At 41.6% G+C, this 20671-nt stretch overlaps 1 protein-coding gene across 5 annotated transcripts in view; it reads right to left on the reverse strand.

Annotated features, from left to right (window-relative positions):
* Nt5b (5' nucleotidase B) overlaps positions 1–20671 on the reverse strand; it is a 203909-nt gene that overhangs the window by 44643 nt on the left and 138595 nt on the right. The window contains exon 1 of one of the 5 annotated variants that reach the window (XM_071592911.1): positions 15942–16409. The exons of the other annotated variants lie outside the window; for them this stretch is intronic. Coding sequence (XP_071449012.1) covers positions 15942–16159 — 218 coding nt within the window. The 5' untranslated portion in view covers positions 16160–16409. Of the gene's footprint in view, positions 1–15941; positions 16410–20671 lie in introns of those variants that run through there. 5 annotated transcript variants of the gene reach the window in all.

Below are 20671 nucleotides of genomic sequence, written 5' to 3' on the forward strand. Positions count from 1 at the left end.
TTCTACAATATAATTACTCGTACATAGTTATTATTATTACCCAGCACAAAAAAGGTTATAGGCCGCACATGACATATTTCTTTTACAAAAACGCTTATTTTTTTCAAAATGCTTACCTGATCAATACGGAAACATTTTTGGAAGTCGATTGATTTTTTTTAATAACCTTGAACCAAAATTCTCTGAATCCCGCGAAGTTCCCAGATTTTTCGGTTCATGGTGAGTTTTCTGATACATTTTTTCTTCCATCATGATTACTGGATAAGAAATAGGCAATTCAATAGGTTTCGGTTTCACGGAAGAGAGGTTTTCCTTGTCAGCTATTCGCAGGAAGCGCGATTCCACGCAGTGACCATGAGAAACTATCGCATACGAGGAAACTCGGGTAGCGTTAAAATGATCGGTCCTTTCAACAGCTTCTCTTCCCTCTTTTTTCTTACGTAGTTATGCGTAGTAATCTCAGCTATTCCCCCCCCCTCTGGGGCCCCAAGATTAACATTTATGTCTTGATATACACAAAATTTGTAGATTTTGAGGTCATCATCATAGTCATTGCGGGCCCATACGAAATTTTTATTACAACATTAATTATTTCATAATTCGTCACGCAAGTTTTCACTAGCGAGCTTGGAGACTTGCTCCGAAATTTCCGAATGCACATGGATATTACGGCTCAAGCTCGTTGCTATTACTGCAATGAATTACGGGTACCTCTCCACTTCCTATAACAAAACTGATCACCCCTAAGTGATAATTTGTCTTGCTCTCCATCCTTTAGTTGATGAGCCGGAGAACAACTTTATCTGCATGAGAAATCAAACATTGTTTTGCAGTCCTCGCTCGATGTAGCCTTTATCTTTTTCGGAATAGGAACTAACACTGATCTCACCGAGTCTTCCGGCCAGATTCCTTCCTCATGGATCCTACGAATCAGTCCATATCGTCTCTTCCTCCCACATTTTCCTAAACATTTCAGTAGTTCCGCAAGAATGTTATCCACCCCATGGGGATATGCGATGCGATGCCATTTCATCTCTCTTCTGTCTCATCGCCAAGTATGCTTGGACCTAAGCTACGATCGTATCTTCCTCATGTATCTACGTAATGTTCCTTTTCTATGTCTAACTTAGTTTCTTTACCATACAGTTTTTCTTTATTTTTAATTATTATCTTACCCGAATTATCTCCACATGTTTACACAGATCTTGCCGATGGTGTTTTCACCTTCGTGTTTAGCGCACCAATTTCACCCTTCTGCAAACTTTCCACATCCTCGCACTGCATCTTCCACTATACTTTACTTGTTGCCCGTCTTAATTTATTATTTCAGTTAATATTATTTTCAATATTTATTTACTTAGTGCAGAACGCTGAGAAAATGATTTTTTACTTTGCAAACACAGAAAGAGGATATTTTTTGTACACATTGCATTTCAAAAACTATAACAAAGGGATATTTATCAAAATTGATATACGAGGGTCATCCGGAAAGTAGTACCCGTTCGTGAAATAAAGACACAAAAGTAAATATTAACAAACATAAAAAATTTTATTTGAAAGAGGATACTTTAAACTACTTCTCAACATAATCTCCAAGCAAATTAAGGCATTTGTCATAACGTGTGACAAGTTTCTGTATTCCTGCTGCATAGTCCTTCGCCGCCAGCTCATTGAGATACGCGAGGGACCCATCTTGCACAAATTTTTGCATAATGCAGATGGTGTTTAACAATTTCATGAACAATTGTTCGAGAAACATTGGGAAAATGCTCACAGATGTCATCAATTGTGACGCGCCGATCGTTCCTCACGAATTCGTCAACTGAGCTCACCAGTTGGTCTGTAATGACAGACGGTCTCCCCGAACGCTCATCGTCGTGTGTGTTCCCCCTCCCCATGTTGAAGTTGCGACACCACCGCCGAACAGACGACTCGTCCATTACATTGTCTCCATACACCTCCTTTAATTGGCGATGAATATCACATGGGCGAACGTTTCTTGCATTGAGGAATTTAATCACTGCCCTCACTTCACAACTGGCGGCGTTCTCAATTTTTTTAAACATTGTAAACAATCACAGAAACAACACAGGCAATGCTAGCGTCACGCAACTTGGCTCAGAGAAGGCAGACAAGCCACTGAAGCTATCTGACCTCGTCCAGCGGCTACTCGCGTCGTCAGCACTTCGTGCGGCACGAACGGGTACTACTTTCCGGATGACCCTCGTATGTATATATATATATAGTAAAGATGGTGATAGTAACGTCTCAATAGTTACAATGGCTGTACCTCGGCTGACCATTATTCGTTGCTTTGCAATCGTAGGCTTTATCGTATTGTTCAAGTAAGGGAATAATGCTGACTTTTGTCTAAAATAAACAGTAACCTTTTTTGTTTTTTAAAGGGAAGAATTTAAAGCAAAACGTGTGGTCCCTTCAAAGCCCTCGCTTAACCAGCTCCGAACACCACCGCCGAACAGACGACTCGTCCATTACATTGTCTCCATACACCTCCTTTAATTGGCGATGAATATCACATGGGCGAACGTTTCTTGCATTGAGGAATTTAATCACTGCCCTCACTTCACAACTGGCGGCGTTCTCAATTTTTTTAAACATTGTAAACAATCACAGAAACAACACAGGCAATGCTAGCGTCACGCAACTTGGCTCAGAGAAGGCAGACAAGCCACTGAAGCTATCTGACCTCGTCCAGCGGCTACTCGCGTCGTCAGCACTTCATGCGGCACGAACGGGTACTACTTTCCGGATGACCCTCGTAAGTTTCAGGGGTATTACAACCCAACAACGGATTCACCTGGTCCCCTGCCCTTCTCAAGTTTCCTGAAAAGATATTTTATCTTGTTCCACAGGTTCATCATACCCCTCCGTATCTTCAAATTTAAACGGTAGAGCGTTACACGACAAACAGCGTCGATTAGTATACGGGTCCAAATCGAATAAGATTCAATGTAATGCTAAATCTGGCGACGCGATTCCCAAAACTTCTGAACATTTAAATGCAAGAGACGAGGATAACATGCTCATCATTGCGAAAATCTTGAGCGACGCAGCATTTCCATCCGAGGAATTGGAAACGCAGAACTATTTGCTTAACATGAGGATAAGATCTCATGAGTCACCCAAACGAACAGCCGTCACGGTTGAACCATTGAACTTAAAACATTTCGAAATATTACATCACCTCTGAATTTATTTTCCCTATTTACTTCTTCCCGAGTTTTTCTTGCAGATCTCTTCCTGACCTAGTTAAATTTATTGAAACAGCGTTGAGGCAATGCGAATCGAAGAGCTGATGTTTTACCACTACGAGAGCTGTCGAGAAATATGTGTACATACAAAAATATTTTAGTTCATCTAATAATACTTTCAGAAAAATGTAAATACTTTCGATGTGACTCCATCGACCAGAGGCAGGAAGATGAAAAAAAATAAGCTGTACGAGTAAACAGTTACGTTGAACAGAATTACGATTCGATCAATGATTCTAAATTAACAGCTGCAATCGAATTATTGAGGTCGAAAATCACTTTTACATTTAGGGTTTTGCAGGTTATTTGCATTGTTTTTTGCATGTTTTTTAAAGGAAATATTCGGTTTATAAACCATTTACTTAACAATACAATTACGTTACGTCTTCGTAACACTGATGAATTGTTCGAAATCGCGCAATTCAAGTAGTAGCATTTTGAGGGGAAGCGACCGAAATGGTCATTTGCGCCACATGGATTGGCAGTGGGATGCGGGCAAAGATGAAGGGTGGAGAGAAACCCGGCGTCGGCATTAGCCTACTCTTTAACGAAAGGCGCCAAGAGGTCCGCAGCTTAACTTCCCAACCAATGGAGTACTCACTCAATGTGCCCTCCACAAAGCACCTCAAGTAAGGATGGAGATACCACTGAAAAATATTCGACGCTATCGGGATTCGAACCCGAGCTGGGTGGGAAGCCAGTACGGCAGCCACAGCACCATCTCAAACCCCGCGCAATTCAAGCACGCAGGGAAACAATTCCACGAATAGGGTTGATTTTATTGATTGAAAGAAAACATAGGCAATACACAACTTTATTCGTATTTTTATACTTTAAAGAATCAAAACGTGCGATTTATTCGTTTTCGCAGAAGTTTCTGCTCCTCATTCGCCTACTTATGGCGGCCCGGCGATCCGATATTATCCGACTAGGGCTTAACTATAAAACGTTACGCTGACGAAAAGAATTGTCAAAAGGAGGTCAGATGCAAAGTCAATTCTCGGGGAAAAGGTGTTTTCACGAAACTTCAGGTAAAATTAGATGAAAATTTCGATTTGAGTAATATCAATGCGTTTGAAGCTGCACACACTATAAACCCTTCGAGATACCGCTCTGAGATTTGTTCTTCCTGGGCGACACCAAAAATCGCTTTCACCCAACTTCATAATTCGACGAAGTTGATCAGAATGACTGGGAGAGAATGTGGGTGCATCTATTACAGATTTGATGATGGTCAATTCAAAGTTTCTTTTTCATGATTTTTTAAAATTCTTGACGTATTCTCGGTTGGTTGACCACCTGCCGAATCACTCACTGATGGACGACGATTCGAATGACGTGATGATGTCGACTTTTAAGTTGGAATCACGCCAAGACGAGAGCATGGCTGTCATAGTGCCCCTTAATAAAATGAGTACGGGTACATAAACGAAAATCAGCAATGGGAAAACATGCTTGTTATGAGACAAAACCCTTTGCCACTGCGGTAAGAGGAATTAGTAAGTTCCCGAGAGAGTTTCACTCGGGGGATAAATAGAAGCTTTCTGAATATTCGTTCAGAAAAATGTTACGAAACGATGTCCCACATCCTATTTCGGCGTAGAACGTCGGTAGTTTTCGATTGACAGGGAGGGAGCTTTCGCTTTCAGGGGGCGCACGAACATCAAATATTTCAATTTTTCACGGGAGAAACGATGAGGCATCTGGGTTACGTAATTAAAATAATACGTAACAGCCTGTAGGAAAATACGATGACGCCACGACTTACCAGATTGCATATGATATTCCACAATGAGTTAAACGAATAGACATACTTTCGTAAATATTACATCGGTATGTGCCCTTGCGTTTATGCTCTCATTTTACACTTGATCAAATTATTCATTCACACTCGCATGATAACTGAGTGGGGTATCTAAGTTACTTAAGGAATTATGTTGGGAATCACTCACGTAGCGAAGGTTAAATTATACATTAAACCTATCGCAAAACATGGAACATGATCTCCTAGGGGATGTCGGTGAAAATGTATCAGACTCGTTGTACTACGGTAAGAGCGATTACGTACATATCATTAGAGAGAGATTAAGTGTAGAAGAGATAAGATTTAAGATGTCATCTTTTCCACGAACGATAAGGGATCAGAATACCTTTGCCGGATCGTGCTAAGGGGGAAAAGTATTTTTCTTTCTTTTATTCTTAGTAGCCTGTGTTGCCTTTACCCCATTTCGATTCAGTTACCCGTCCTTCCTGTTACCTACCAATTCAATCGTATTCGTAGAAAAGTGTATCTCGCTAAGTTGCCGTGGTGCATGCACCCGAAGCTATCATAATATAAACAACAGAGTCGAAGACTTCTCTGTTGTTAAGGAGCCACATCACACCTGAATCTGTAATTTTTATTTAAACGATATTCCTTATCTCAATTATTTTACAAATATATTTGAACTGAAAATTAGGTAAACATTCAATTTTTAAGTCCCCACTACTTGGACCAATTTGGTCCAAAACACATTCAAGGTAGGTAAATTGTACTACATAATAGTTTTTCCCACCATTTTCTGACCTTTAAGTCGGCATTTCTCAATCATGCATCATAACCTTTGCTTTTTTGTGACTGAATGGAGCAAACAAATCGTGTAAGTACGAAAACGCATGAACAACCTGCGATTGGATTTTATTAATTGAAGGATTACATGAGTAACAACTTTAAATGCGTGTTAAAACGTGGCGTTAATTCGTATTCGTGGGAAAATTTACTAGCATTTTCATCTTCTCACACTAATAGAATAGACACCTAAACAAAATTTCTTATTAAAATGGCGCAGGCCGGCTATTATTTATTTCTCTTGCTAGCACTTACAGGTTTGAGTGAACCAGAAACTCGCGAAGATAGTTTAAAGTATCAGTTACCTAGGCGATCAATGGTTTGCACATTGCCAAATTATTCAACACACAGCCATAGAATTTCGGATGTCAAGGAACAGGTTAAAGATTGGGTAAAATGAATAAAAGTCGTAGCATATCAGTTAAACCAAAGCCTTTAGGACCAATTATGATGAATCATTTCATTAAGATTTTAATTGAACTTTGTAAAATAATTTATTGATACCAATCACATTTCAACGTCCAACCGTTAAGTACAAGGGAACAAAACTTTGAACCGAAATATTAGTCGGTCATTAAATAGTCAGTACCGTAGCCATGAATTTCAATCGTTTTTACCCTTGAAAATGTCGTTTAGTCAATTGCCGGAATCAAATAAGTGTGGAATATTACATATGTTAATACATATATTTCATTACCATAATCGGGCAAGATGAATACTTTTAACAACAATACTTTTTATGCAATTACTTTCTACACAACGAATAATTTTTTGCAAGTAATACTCCTTAATAACTTTTTGTTGTCTCAGGCGTAACTTTATGGAATTTGCATAACATAATGAAATGAAATAATTTATTTTGCAATAATGAAATAATTGCAACCTTCCACACCGTTTTCTGTTTAACTCTTCGATGCCGTCCTATTGCAAAATGGAGACTGGTCAGACGCGTATGCATCCAAATGAAAAAATAATAATTTTATCCGCTTTCCCATTTTTTTAGGCTGGTCAACTAGCTTAATTCATTTCAAACATAACAAACTTATAGATCAGGCCCCAGCCTTTCGATTTATGCCTTAAAAGTGAAACCATGGAGACTACATAGAAAACTACACAATAGCCATGCTCAACCCGAAGTTTGTCGACGCACTAATCCCTCAGACGTATGAAATTCACGTATTCAGGGTGTTGGGGAGATGAGGGTGGGGAGGGAATTCCATAAGTCCTGTTTACCGGGAATCTACGGCACCCAAAACAATAACTCGGTTTTAATGAAGGTGAACTAATCTAAAATCACCTAAAACGAATCCGGACCCTACGGTCTGTTGCCAGACGTTCGAACCCCCCCCCCCCCAAAATTGCAACCACGACCAATTCAAGTCGAATAATTTACTTCATTTTCAACTTTTCCAATTATAAAACTCGAAAGAGATACGATTAGGTGCTGCTCCGATTTCGGAATATTATTTTGGTAACCCTCTAGTCCTTCCATTCACGACCTCTGATGGGCAAAGCGAGACGATGAAGACCCTATCCTGAACCGGGAACCCTGAATTATAGACCCGTAGCACCGTTCCTGGACAATCAGCGGTTCTGCACACACGCCTCGTCATTCATAGAATGACAATGGCAGGTACAAATTAACGCTCAACAAGTGGGTGACCTAAGTCTGCCGCCTCCAAAACAGGTTTATTTTCTGTTGGCAAGTGCGGCAGAGGGAAGGCATATTGGGAGGGGGGCTACACTGAGTGTGTGTGCATAGCGACTCTTAATCACGCCATTTTTATCAATTATCTAATAATACATTTTAAAGAATACGAATTCTTTAAAACATTATTTTCGCCATGGACACGACTGGGAGGAATTGTCAACAAATAACTTTTATTGATGGAAAAACAGCTCGATATCCTTCACGAAGACTTCCTTCTGGCCCGAAAACCTAGACTCAAACCCAATTTGAAGTGCGCACTGCAGTACTCTTCGCCGTGTCAATCTCCAGAGACACTTCACGTCGTTGGTCTACTCTAACGACCGAAATATCAGCACACGAGTTTCTTCTGTTTCTCATTATTGTTGCTGACTTCAGCAACTCGCTGCAGTACTCTAAGACGGCGAACAGATATTATCGTCATAATTGTTATTTTAAGTGATTCAATATATTGGAAGATACCTGAGAGGTATTTATTATAATGGATAACCATAAGAGGAAAATTTCAATTGAAAAACCATGTCTGTTCTAGGTCTCTTTTAATCAGAATTTCCACTGAAAGAGATCTTAAATAGTCATACAAAAGATACTCCATTCTCCAGCTGACCTAGATGAAGTAAAGGTATCGTCGGTAAGTGGTTCATCTTTGAACCTGGTACCATTAACTTGTAGTGCATGCCAAAATCTGGATTTAATACATAAATGGGAGGGTTTTAGTAGCACAGTTTCAGGCATACAGCTTATTTCAAAAGTATTTATTTTATAACTCCCGTCATTTTTAATACCAAATAATATTAAGCTGCTATTTATCACAAATTGATCATTAATTCTACTTGTATTTAACTATTTTACTTATTTCCTTACATCAGATTCTTCGAAATACTCCACTACTTTTACGTATGTAAAAATGAGCACCAGTTCTGAAGAACTACCTCGTTAGACCTCGACAACAAGTGGTGAGGTAGAAGTGGGGGAGATGAAGTGGGGTGCTTTCTCGATAAAGCGCAACTGGATATGATCGAATACGAGCTCGTAATAAGGGTTGCAAAAAAAACAAGTAACGCTCATCTGGGTGGCAATTGGTACGGAGGATTACCGGTTGGAGGCGGCAAGGCACAATGGCAATTGACCCGGAGAGTGTGCTGTGGGAACCCGAATAGGAATAGTAGTAGGCTGCGCGGTAGAGCCCACGATAATTAATGAGAACACGAATCGGAAGTCGGGGCAAACTTCCCAGAGGACTGTTTACATGACAACTCCTCGCTGGCATTGGCGTATGAGACGTCAGCAATAAAAGAATATCAACAATAAAAGAGTGGAAGGAGAGGAAGCTGTTCATATTCATTGGCAACGATTGAATTGGAACGCCTTCGTCGACCGACAGATAAATAGATTGGTTATCATACATAAATAATTTGACAGGTTTAACATTTCCCTCTATGGTATAAGGCGGGTATAAACCAGACCAGGTGGAAAGAGTAGTATTTTTGTGGAAAAAGTATGCTTTAAGAGGGGAGATAGGAGAGAATTAGTATTAGAAAAGGAAGCAAGTGCAAGAATGAGTAGATGATGGGCACACCAAGTAGAGGTGTTAATACTAAATGAGTTAACACTTGATAATGAGTGGATGGTAGTGATTTCTGAATGTGAGACTTGGGGTCTTCCAAGGCAAGAGGAAGAGCATAGATTGGAGACTTTTGTTACGTGCATGTAGCGGAGAATGAGGACAGTAAATTGTAGACAGAGGACGATGACGCTTTAAATATGCTAGGCGAAGAGATGAGGCTACTGAGGGTGGTTCAGAGGAGGCTAAGGGAGAATGATACGTAGAAGTTAGGCAGAACGTTCGGTTAGTGGATTTACAAGGCGGAAGGGAGTATGTCGTAGGCTTTTTAGACAGTATAAGGCCAGGCAAAAGTTACGGAGAATTGAAGAAGGATATAATGTAGAGAATACAAGACAAAATTAGATTCGTAGAAGATAATAGTCGTTCAGGAGCGTACAAAAACCAACCAATTAATACGAGGTAGAATGCCTTGAATGGAACAAGCCGTCATCATGAACTCTTGCTCGAAACGAACGACAAGGAAGAAAGGGCGGAGCATTGGACCTTACAGAATAATTTTCGGTAGAAATATCTTATCTATCACATTAATATATCAACCTAATTTTACGGTGAAACTCCAATCGCGTCATGTTCCCGAACATAACAAGCGACATTTTTTTTAAAGATACCGAAGGAGAGACACCTTGGCATAGGCCAAACGAAGTAAGATTTTCATTTAACTCATATTATGTGTTACTGGCACAAACACGTCCGAAAACATTATTATAAAAAAACCCGAAAACTGTACATAATCTACCCAAGATCCCAGAAAGTTGTGTGAATCCAAAGACAATTTTGGGTTTTACTTTATAACTTTACTTTTAAATTAATATTCTAAAACCAATAATTAGTTTTCCTTTTTTCGATTTTAGTCAACGCTCCTGGAGTGTTTTGGTCTACAGTATTATCGTTGAAAAAAGCAGAGTCCAACTATAAAACCTACCTCAACCGATAAAATACCAGAAATAGTAAAATTATAAATCATATGATAAATGATGAAGGCCCTCTAGAGCATGTACCTATCATCTTTTTGTACAGACACGCTCATGTCGCTCACCTATGCACATTGCTTCTTGACGCATTACCAAGATTAAACTAAATGAACGATAAGTGAAAACAAAGATTACGGCTTTGGGTATATCACATTTAAGTTTCTGTTATCCCAGTCGGGCTTGGTAGAATAAGACCTTCATAAGGTCTTCCGAGAATTAGTCATTGTTTGCTGGCTTGAACTCGGATCAGATAATGAAAATTCTTCAGCGGGTGGACGACGTAAACGTGCATGTGAGACTGACTCTGGCGGGATGTACGTACTACGCGTCGACAATGACTGACGGCCCGAGGCAGGGACCGAAACAAGATTAAAACAACAAGAGGCGAAACGGAAATTAGGACGGCAATGACCGACGAAAGATGAACACTTCACTTCCTGAACTTAAACGGACGGGCCCGTCTGAAACCACCTGTTGCGTCGGTTGGTAGGTCGAAGAATTCTACTTTCGTGGGTCGCCCGACTTATTATCGCTGGCCTCCTCTTTCCTGGAGGCGAGGAAAATCCCATCGCCTCGTCGCACATCCACGACGGAGTGCGCATTTATTTAAAACGGGGTGGCCACAGAACATATTAATTAAATTCAGCGTCGTTCACGATTTTTAACGCCAAAAATAACTATTGTTTCCCGGATTTCTCTGATCAGAGTTGCCTCAGAAAAATAAAGGGCAATTTTGAATTTTTTCAACTTTTAATCTAAACTATAATTCCACTCTCTTCACAGCACAAGTCATTCATTCCGATTTCTAAATAGGCTTTGACTAAAAGGCTAAGGTTTCCGATTCACGCTTGGTATTTTTAAAGTGGGGCCTTAGTTTTACCAATACAAATACGACCGTTTTATTTTATCTACGTAAAATAGTGGGCAACTGCAAAATGTTTTTTCTTCTTCAAAATTTCAGCACGGATTTACCCTTGCCCATGCTTCCATCTACAGCATACATGACGCATAAGATACCTTCCGATTCATCCTTAACGATGGGGTAGAGTAGGTCGCTTTGAAAACCATGAACGAACACCACTTAAGGTACGAGGGTGTGACGTAGGTTGTGGACGTCGGAGTTCTGGGATGAGAGGGATATATGGGAGCCCACGCGGAGACGATTTTCACAAATGAAGCAATACATAGATAATTAATTTACTTGTACCTTTATTTACAAGAGGCCAACAAATTCAGTGCATACAATTAATTCGCGGGGACGAAGGTACAGGATCCCGGGTTATGCAAAACGATTCACGGCAAATTGATCATTTTTCGCCCGTGTTAACACAATCCATAACCACGCAAAAAGAAGTCTGACGATTTTTTAAATATTTCATTTTTTCCTTCCGAAATTATGCCGCGAAAATATACCCTCGATTATTGTTCATCTCGACATTTATTTACGAAATTAAAAAAAATATTATTCCGCTTAGTTCCGACTGCTATTCACGTCTACATATGTCGTTCGTAATATGACCCTTATGAAACTCACCTTTGTATTCTCCAAGCAAGAGCTCTAGCTATGGTGTTAATGCGTAACGACAACAGTAGTAGTAGTTTTTGAGGGGAGGCGACCGACAACTGAGGTCATTTGCGCCATAGGGGATGGACAGGGAAGGATGAAGGGTGAAGAGAAACACGGCGACGGCATTGTATACCAGAAGCATGATATTTCAACAGATCTTTCGATGCCAGGAGGAGTCATGAGTTCAAACCATTTTTACGAGACCCAACGGCTTTCAACAATTAATTTTCGATTTTTATAAGGTCTTAAAAACTCTTTCAGTCCCAACAAAACCGACAAAATTGACCTTGGGAGTTTTTTCAATTGATGTAATGAAATTTTTTTCATTAGCAGAAAATTAAGTATCTTTCCCTGTGTACCAGAGGCAAGTAAGCGAACTGTTACACATGGGAAAACACAAAGGTTGGGCTAATGTGTGAGTGGTGTTCCATCACCAAGGCGGGTTTTTCGTTCCTGCCGCCGTAGTGCGAACAGCCTTTCCTTTTGCCGGAAGAACTGACAGAACTCGCATCTCCCTCAGACAGGGACGACGGTTGGCTCACAGGCAACTGTAAATGGGATAAGAGGAAAAGGCAGGGAATTTTTCGTCTTTTATCAATAGTCCTATGAGAATTCCCAGTGGTCTGAATATTTTCATAGTTCTCGCGAATATAGAGCGACAGCGAATAGACAATTAATGACCACAGGGCAGTAAATGCTGTTTTCGCTGCATGGGGTCCGAAATAAGAAGCCTATAAGGAAAATTTGTTTACAGAAGGGGACAACAATGGCCTAAAGTGCCTGCAACAGAATCAATTTGTTATTTTTAAGAAAGATAATAATCATTAAAATACTGAGGATAGGTGGAATCACTTCCTTGAGATCACACTCTTTGCAGTCAACCAGTTCATTCCCAGTACATTTATTATAAGAGATAACACGGAACCTAGATGGTACAATGCGGATGTTAGGGAGGCATTACGACGTCAAAGGCTATGTCACGCCAAGATGAAAAATATTAGGGATGAAATCTCTAGCAAGAAAAAAAAGGAATAACTTATGATTATAGGATATCTAGGGCGAATGCCAACAATGAATTTCGGAAAGCGCTAAGAGAATTCAGAAGGTTAGCAGAAAATTTGAAAGAGAATCCCAAGAAATTTTGGTCATACGTCGGACAAGTTCAGGGGAATAAGTCAACATTCATTCTAACTGATAAAGGCGGAAGAGTAACAAGCAGTTTGGAATAGGCTAACTTATTTAATTCTTTCTTTAGAAGTCTTCACCGATATCTCACATAATACCTCCGATAACTTACCAAATCGTGCCGGTCAACCGATGCCCAAAATTGTAATCACATAAAATGGAATATAGAACGTTCGCTGAAAAATATCAAGCCTAATAAATCCTCCCGGACCGATGAAACACCCGCTCGTATATTTAATGATCTATCTTCGGAAATTGCGCCGTATCTAGCAATAATATTTAAGAGTCGCTGGTAGATCGCACCATTCATATAACAAAGGTTGACACGCGCGTACAAACATTTAAGTGGTCGAGTTTTCTCACTATCGCCTCCTCACGCGCGCACAAACATTGAAGTGGTCGAGTTTTCTCACTATCGCCTCCTATGACATGTCACCCTTTACAATTGACGGTAATAAGTCGCGTGGTGTCAGGTGTGCAAGGAAACATCAACTTTCCCAGCTGTTTCAGTCAGTGAAAAAATGATAAAATTGCTGGAAGGAAATGAATTTTCTAAAAAAAAAAGAGGCCTCGCTGTTGATCGGGCCCTACAGGCTTGCTACACCTACTGCACCCATATACAGTACGGGATCAGACTACTCCCAACTCTGTAAAAAAAAACTCGGTTGTGACAACAAAATTGCAACGACTAATTCAAGCTTCAGTTCAAAAGAATTTCTGGGTACTCTTGACGTAATTCACTAGATTTCACCGGGGGAAAAATAACCAAATAAGTGAGTGAAACCCGACGATCTGCCTTCTTCAAGATCGGAGCAGACTCACCGTCCACGACCTTGATAGCACAATATGAGGATTACTACGTCTACATATTACCCGGCAAGCCTCCGTCCGAGTGCGTGGCAAGGGGTGGGTCCACACTAGTCCTGCTGCGATTAAGTCAAGTGCTGCTTAATTGCTGCTCATCAATAACTAAGTACAACACAAATAATGTCGACCAAATGCTACACGCAATACGGTGTCCAAGTGTAAAATAATTCTCTGCCACCGAGACACGATCTTAAAGAGACACAGGAAAATAAAATCAAGAGATATGTAAAAATAACGACAACTTGCGGCATAGGCTAATCGAATGAATAAAATATTTTAACCTAGCGCGTTCGTTAGCCGTTATCCTGAACCCTTGTATTTTTCGCGAGAAATGACATCTTCAACCTCACTACTCAACACTTGATTTCTCGAAAGGAAAAATCTGTAACGGATACTGCACTCGAATTTGAGCATCACCCTTATGAATGAAGCCCATTAAATAGGCGGCAGCTTAAATAGAGGCTAAGAAACCAAAAGAAGGCTAGGTAAGAGACTCATTGTGTGAACCATAAGGTCAGATTACCTTTCTGAGGCCACTGATGCCCATGCACCGAATTCATGATAAGCACATTCAGTAAGAATCGGTATATCGTAGAAAATTGGGAGAAATATTGTAATAATTTGAGCTGGGGAGGAAGCAAATGGATTCCATCGCGAGAATCGCAACATGAGATACACGAGTTGGTGGAAATAACTTACGGAAAAACGGGCGTTGACATCAGTCCTCTTTCATTGACAAAATTTAGCAAGAAAAAGGATTCGTCCCGGTGTCCACCACGCCCCTGACAGGAGACCTTGAAACCAGCTGAAACTATCGGTTGGAACAACTTGCAACAACTAGCAACAACACAACATTCACCTCATCCCCTTTTCGTGTAAAAACAACACTCAATTTATTGTCTCCACAGGTTGGCAAGAAATCTCCTATTTTCTAAAGTTACTAACACAAAAACCTCGATATTTTCACTCTGATGGAGGTAAAACAATCGACTAACGCGGTAGGCGAACAGAGAGTGCGCAAGAAATTAACGCACCGAAGAGATAAATGCTCTTCGAGAGGTGCGGACTTTGTAAACCGATATTTGATATACTTCTTCCAAGAAACAAAGGTAATCAATAAGGCGATATAAAACTTTGAAGGGGGTTGTGGGCATAATGCAGAAATACTGGCGGGAGGACCCGCGCGGCATTGATGTCTAATGGCCTCAATGGCCATCCTCGGCTGAATTCCAAGCCGTGGGTGTGACTTTGAGGGAACCAAATATTCCTGAGACACCTAAGGCGGCGGAAGGAATAAAAAGAATGACGAGCCAACTATGATGTTTGAATTTCACAAGCCGTAATGGGCTAATTGTTAGCATTACTTGAATTGGAGAAGAAGTGAATGTATTAAGGAAATCTGTACGGATTACGTCACTTTTAACGTTCCGATACTTTCTTATTAGAGACAGAATGCAACACAAACCATAAAAATGTGGAACCAGGTGGGATCGGACCCTGCGACCTCCTCAATCGGGTCATCGGGTCTAATACATCAGCTAAATCAGAGTGTCTCGAGTGCAGAAATCTAGCATGTGACTTGACGCTAGGAGTCACAACCAATTATTCTTAAAACAACATTAACTCAACTACTCAAAGACACAAGAAGGAAAAACAATGGTCCAGTTACGTAGACCGGCTGAAGGCCGAAACATCACCTAGGCTAAGACACATACACACACGGCCGCGAGCTCACGAACGCGACACAATGGATACAGATATCTCCTGCAAATGTTTTTCATAACAAAAATCAAATGATAGTTAAGAAAATTGGTTCGACGGATTAAGGGCTCAATCCAACCATATGGCGTTAAATATTCACTCACTTGAAGTAGGGGTTGGAGAGGGGGAAGTGGAAACTTTCTTCCCTTATACCCCTGTGGTTTCCAAGAACCAGCGATATCTAGCAAGTCTCCGATCTCAATCTCGAAAAAACACAGATTAAGTTCGACTACATGGTACAGAAACACACTCAACGACGGTACGTACTGGGTTTAAAGCCAGAAAGCTCAAGACGCACCAAGGTGGTGTAGTCACACCCCCAAAAATTCTACCGGAGGAGAGTAAACAAAGGGAGGAGTGCTCCGCGGATCTTACTCATAGGATACGGGGCGATCGTCCAAACCGCCGCAGAAATGGTGTCCTCCGCAGCCGACGTGCCCGTTGAGTGCGCTTTCATCCTCGGCGCTTTGGCCGTTGACGACGACACGGGGGCATTCGACCCGGTCGCCGGATCTTTCGCTCCTCGCGCAGCATCCGCTGTCGAACCCACCCGCCGGCGGAGGCATCGCGCACTCGGACACCTCAGGGAACATCCACGTTCGCGGATCCCACGAAATAAGGGGTTCCCTTACTCTGTTCCACTACGAGAGGGGGTTGGGACGGGAGAGTGAGCGAGTGGTTCCGACACACGACAAGCTCAAAAAAACCACGAATCCTGGGCGGAAGTACGAATTGTCGCGCGCACTGCACGCGTTTCGGCGAGACAAAGGACGTCCACACGCAACACCACAAAGATGTGAAGTCACACGCCGGAACAACCAGTGCGACCTAACAGCTTCGCGGCTTGTCCCGCACTGTCCTTGGGAGCGGACCGCGTCTAGGGGAGGACGACGCGGGGAGGGGATGGGGAGGGAGAGGCGAAGAGAGCACCTCCTACTCCCCACTTTCGCTCCGTCCCTTCCACGACTTCCTCGTGGTTCCCGACCCTTCCCGACTCCCTCCCCCCTCACTCCTCTCTATCGCCAGCGTTGTTGTTACAGGGTCTACTCCGCCTTCCGCCCACCCCCCCCTCTCTCTCTCTCTCTCTCTCTCTTACAGGTACAGACTTATAGAACCGTGCGGGGAGGGGGGAGAGAGAACTTACGCAGCGGGGGAAGTACCTGTTTTCAAATGTGTTTGATTCTTGGGATTCGAGTTAGGGAAGCCGAATCGAAATTACTGATAAAAGTTTAGTATCGTAATTCGATCTATTGATTCAATATTATCGATGCAATTCTGTATCGAATCAAGGGTGTATCAATTGATACACCCTTGATTAGCAAATCGGCCAATTCAAAATAGGCCGATTTGGTTCTGCAGAAACTTTCGTCGCATTTATACACGTGTTTGCCGAGAAAATATAGATTTTAGGAGCACAATCAACGCATGCTCTTAACTAAATTGGGTTGTTAAAATGCATATCTATATTTCATTCATTAAAACATAGACAAATGAACAAAGAAGATTTTTTTTTCAATGTCAACGGTTTTTAATCCGCAATCGTTATTGTGAGAGAAGAAATAACAGTAACAACAATAAAATATGAAAACTATAAACTATCCGGAACCCCCGTTTTTATGAGCAATCTATTCGAGGGTGGACGAAAAGATAGTTCGAGGTTCTACAAAGAGTGTAGCTATGGCGGAAAAACTAATACATTTTCATCGGGAGCGGCATTGGCACCCTAGGGCGAAGGGAAACCCGCAAAAACTTCGCCAGGCGACCGGAAGTGAGAAAGAATAAATAAATAAATGAAGAAAGGAAAATTGGAAAAGTGGAAACAGTTATGCAGGTAGGTAATGAAGCATAGATAACAGTAATAGACTCATTAAGTAGTCACACGGAATAGAGTACAAAGTAGTTCGTAACATTTCATAAAATCAGGCCAATTAGATTGGACAATTAACTAAGAAAAACAAATGATGTCAATAAAACTTAACGGATAACAAATAACAACACCACATAAACAGTTAAGTTTCGTTTCTATTAATGAGGGAGGCCAAAAAAGAGTAGCATGTAGTAGGAGGCCCGAATTCAATTAGGAAGGAGAAAGATCGCGGCTCAAACGGCAGGCGTGAGGAGTTAAAAACGGTTCGAAGTTAAAGAGGGATTTCATCATTGTACAACAGGTTGATGGGAGCGAAAAGATTAATGAGCGTTTTGTGAGTGATATTGAATTAGTGTCGGTGTGTCGGCACTACTCTTAAAGGAATTGTGATAAGAAATGGGAGGGGGGTCGAGAGCACGAAATATAATCTGCGCCGGTTCACGTGAATGTAGAATATTTCAATTTCTCTAAACAGTCGTCCGAATGGAATGCCAAGGGGGTCTCAAACTTCTTTGCACAGCGAGTAGTCGTCATTAGGGGAAACGGTCGACACCTTGGGGTTGTTTGCTTCATTGGAAGGATAGGTTGGTAATTATGTGGAAGTAGATTTTCAGGGGATGGGGGAAGGGTCGAGATATATCATGCGTCGACGTCCTACAGCGAATGAAAAACACAAGGGGGTCAAACAGTTTAACGACGAACGCGTACTCCACTTGAAGTGCTTTCCACACGGCACCCCAATTAGGGAACGGGATAATTCAATAGAATTATACCGCCCCCGCAATACGAACCCAGCCTTCCCATGGGTGGGAAGTAGGTACGCTAGCCACCGCAGCGACCCAATCCCCTTTCGCAGAATGAGATGCCACCTGTAAATTCATCGAGTATTATCATCACCCGAAATGGGTGGGTGAACACACTATAAGCAGAACACCAACACCGCGTCAGAGGAGAGTCTCATGAGATACTGGGCGTCCAATGAATAAATACACTTTGGCGCGCGAATGGATTGGGGTGGGCTGGCTCCCCCTTGGGTGTCGCGCCGAAAGGGGGGGAGCGATGAAGGAGACGAAGGGGAGTTAAGGGGGAGTGGATTTCCCCATCCCTGGCCTCCTCCCCCCCTTCTAAACTAGAGAGGAACCGATCGCTCGGGGCCGAGAGGGAGGGGAGGATGAGACCTGCCCCACGACGTCACACGCCTTGCTCGCGGACGTGGAGATTTCCAGGAAGGTTTTGTGTGACTCAAGGTGTTAATCGGATTATTGAGTGACCAGGGGGGGGCTGAAGGTCGAGATCATATGCATATTGATATACCGACCGGAATATCCACCCACCATGGGAATCGACTCAAGGGAGTGTTCTCACCGCCAATTTATCGGTCAACTTTTAAGTCTTCGATCTAATTGACGAGGGTGGGGTCAAGCGAAATTGGGATATCTCCGGTTGGACTAAAGTGAGAAGGGGGCTCCAAAAAAAAAGCCATATGCTGCGGAGTATGCAAGGCCATTCATTCTAATGACCAAATAATAGCACTAGATAAAAATTTATTACTGACCAGGCTTCGATGTACTACATCCTCTTCAGTTAGATCCAGGTAGATCTTCAGGTAGATCATTTGAAGACGATGTGCAAGTACTTGTATGGACGAGTACTTGTATGTCATTGAAACCTGGTCAGTAATTAAATCTTACCTAGTTGAAAAGTAATATTATTTGGTGATTATCATGTTATAATTCCACCATATCAATTGAGACTATGCAATTCGTTATTCATTCCGCTTATGTCCGTTCTCCATATTTTTTCGTCGCTCCTCAACGCCACGACTCAATAATTTCCCATTCTTGCGGACGAATTGAATTCCGAATTCATCGGAGGACATGCGGTCCAAATTTCGTCGCTGCGAATGCTCGAAAATTTCGAATCCTTCCCGAATTGCCCCCGCCCAGACACAGCGTGTGTGTTTCATTGACGGTCTCTTATCGCTCCAACTGTTCGGCGATGTGGTCTTGTCTCGTCATATCAGTAGACACCACCCGGATGTAACAATTTTAAGCCTAATATGTATTTAGATCATGAGTTAATTGCGTGAATAATTCAAATACATAATGATAAGTCTTGATTATTACTGCACTCAGTCCTAGTTTGTCGTTCCCCGCGACTTATTTATCGTAAAGCTGAAGAAGAAACATTAACAAAATAACTTGTCTTTTTGACCTTCAATTTATAAAAAAATGTATTCATAATAATGATGACGCTCTATTCCAATACGTTTACGCGGTAGTCCAGTGGATAGAGTGCTGGGCTAGAGATCGGAGGGCCCGGGATACCGCGGAGTGGGGCGCAGAGAACGGCACTGGGCTCTCTTCCTTGAAGTGTACTCCTCACGCCGCATGGTTTAGTAATAGGTGAGCCCTACTCACATCTATTCAAACTTCAGGTTGATTGCCGTAGTTCACATTCGAATAACTCGAAGAACTAGGGCAACCGGATATCATCCATATGAGAATCGTGAAATATTTCCACTATAGTGGGCATATCGTTAGATCAAATATCGATTACGAGAAAGAGAAAAACGAACATTTCTACTTAAAAAATTGGCGATTAAAAATTCATAAAATGTCGAACTAGTTCAAAATTTTTGACTTGAATAATATTTACATTGATGTTCAGGTAGAGGACATGTTTACACATCACCCATGTTTGAGGCACCAATGACCCCTGTTAAAAATAATTGAATTAGGGCTATTTAGTAGATGCACAGCACGAGTCGGTAATAAGGAGATTTTTAGGCTAGTTCTATAATCGAGGCGACTTGAGATGACCGAATCTTTTCGCCCAAGACAACTTGAAGCGATATCTCCCGGTCGAAATGGCGGGATGAGTGACTATTGAGCTGAAAAATCTGAGCGCCAGTTTTAACCGGTTTCGAGACTATCGAAATTAGGCGCGAAGGAAGCAGAACAGTGTCGAGAACAGAAATTTTTGTTGAGGGTCAGCGACAGTGGATTCATTAAAAAAAATGTGACAGTAATGACATAGTGGAAGATGAGGAATGTTTTCTGGTCTATAAATTATTGCTGCTGCAACCCAATTATTTCTCCAACTTCAAGGACGCAGTAAGCGAATGTGAAGACGGTTCGCAGTTACGGCAATGAAGAAAGGATGAAAAATATTTCCATTTCAAGTACTGTAAATAGTGCTTTGTCCATACGCCCATAGTAAATAGTGCTTTGTCCAT

This window comes from Hetaerina americana, unplaced genomic scaffold (genome assembly GCF_022747635.1).
Source record: "Hetaerina americana unplaced genomic scaffold, ioHetAmer1.1.p SCAF_5, whole genome shotgun sequence".
Taxonomy (NCBI): Eukaryota; Metazoa; Arthropoda; class Insecta; order Odonata; family Calopterygidae; genus Hetaerina; species Hetaerina americana.